Raw genomic sequence first — 1,324 nt, 5'->3', positions numbered from 1 at the left:
GAGTGCTACTAATATAAAATACATGATAAAATATAAATATATATTAAAAATAAATTAAATTATATATATTTATACACAAATACATTAGTTTTAGTGGTGACTTTGGTTATCAGATTGCATTTTTGATAAAGAATATCCCAAATATTTTGGCTTCACATTATATAATCCTCCTCTGTTCTCTTATCATTTGTTTCATCCTTCACCTCTTTTCCTGTTGCTAATAACTAACAACACAAGTACACAACTCACACCGTCACACAAGATGGTCGCTATGTTCCTCTCTTCAATAACTCCTCTCTTTGAAAATCTTAACCATTACTACACCAACAACAACACCACACCCCTCCTCATAATTGCTTTCACCGTCATCTCCGCACTAACATGGCTCCTCTTCCTCAGGCCCAACATGGCCCACCGCAACCTCCCACCAGGGCCACCGGGCCTCCCCATCTTCGGCAACCTCCTCTCCCTTGACCCAGACCTCCACACCTACTTCTTATCCCTGGCCCATACCTACGGCCCAATCTTCAAGATCCAGCTCGGCAGCAAGCTTGGCATCGTCATAACCTCCCCTTCGATGGTCCGCGAAGTCCTCAAGGAACACGACTCCGTTTTTGCCAACCGCGACGTCCCTGCCGCTGGAAGAGCCGCCACCTACGGCGGAGCTGACATCGCATGGGCACCGTACGGACCCGAGTGGCGTATGCTGAGAAAAGTATGCGTCCTCAAGATGCTGAGCAACAACACTCTCGACTCCGTCTACGAGCTCCGCCGGAATGAGGTCCGAAAAATGGTCAGGTTCTTGCACGATCGGGTCGGTTCAGAGGTGAACGTTGGGGAGCAAGTGTTCCTAACTGTGCTGAATGTGATAACGGAGATGATGTGGGGAGGGGCGGTGGAGGGGAAGGAGAGGGAGGGATTGGGAGCGGAATTCAGGGAAGTGGTGGCGGAGATGACGCAGCTACTTGGGAAGCCGAACGTGTCGGATTTTTTCCCCGCGTTGGCACGGTTTGATTTGCAGCGGGTGGAGAAGCAGATGCACGCGCTGGTGCCGCGGTTCGATGGGATCTTCGAGAGGAAGATTGGCGAGAGGGTGAAAGAAGGGAACAAGAAGAGCAATGATTTCTTGCAGTTTCTGTTGAACTTGAGGGAGGAAGCTGACTCCAAGACTCCACTCACCATGGTTCAGCTCAAGGCATTACTCATGGTATGTTTTCTTCCTTTATAAGGCCTATGTCTCTTATGCATGAACAACATATTTGATGAAAGGCCAATTCTATGGCCTATGAATTTTTTCCTAAATTTAGTCTTACTTATTTTTCTT

At 47.5% G+C, this 1,324-nt stretch overlaps 1 protein-coding gene across 1 annotated transcript in view; it reads left to right on the top strand.

Moving 5' to 3' along the window:
* LOC107630640 (flavonoid 3'-monooxygenase) overlaps positions 126 to 1,324 on the top strand; it is a 2,329-nt gene continuing 1,130 nt past the window's right edge. Inside the window, exon 1 of the mRNA XM_016333843.2 lies at positions 126 to 1,207. Within this exon, the coding sequence (XP_016189329.1) occupies positions 263 to 1,207 (945 nt within the window). The 5' untranslated portion in view covers positions 126 to 262. The remainder of the gene's footprint in view (positions 1,208 to 1,324) is intronic.

This window comes from Arachis ipaensis, chromosome B01 (genome assembly GCF_000816755.2).
Source record: "Arachis ipaensis cultivar K30076 chromosome B01, Araip1.1, whole genome shotgun sequence".
Lineage (NCBI taxonomy): Eukaryota > Viridiplantae > Streptophyta > Magnoliopsida > Fabales > Fabaceae > Arachis > Arachis ipaensis.
The sequence above is the reverse complement of the archived record's forward strand: the minus strand, read 5'-3'. Positions and strand labels throughout refer to the sequence as shown.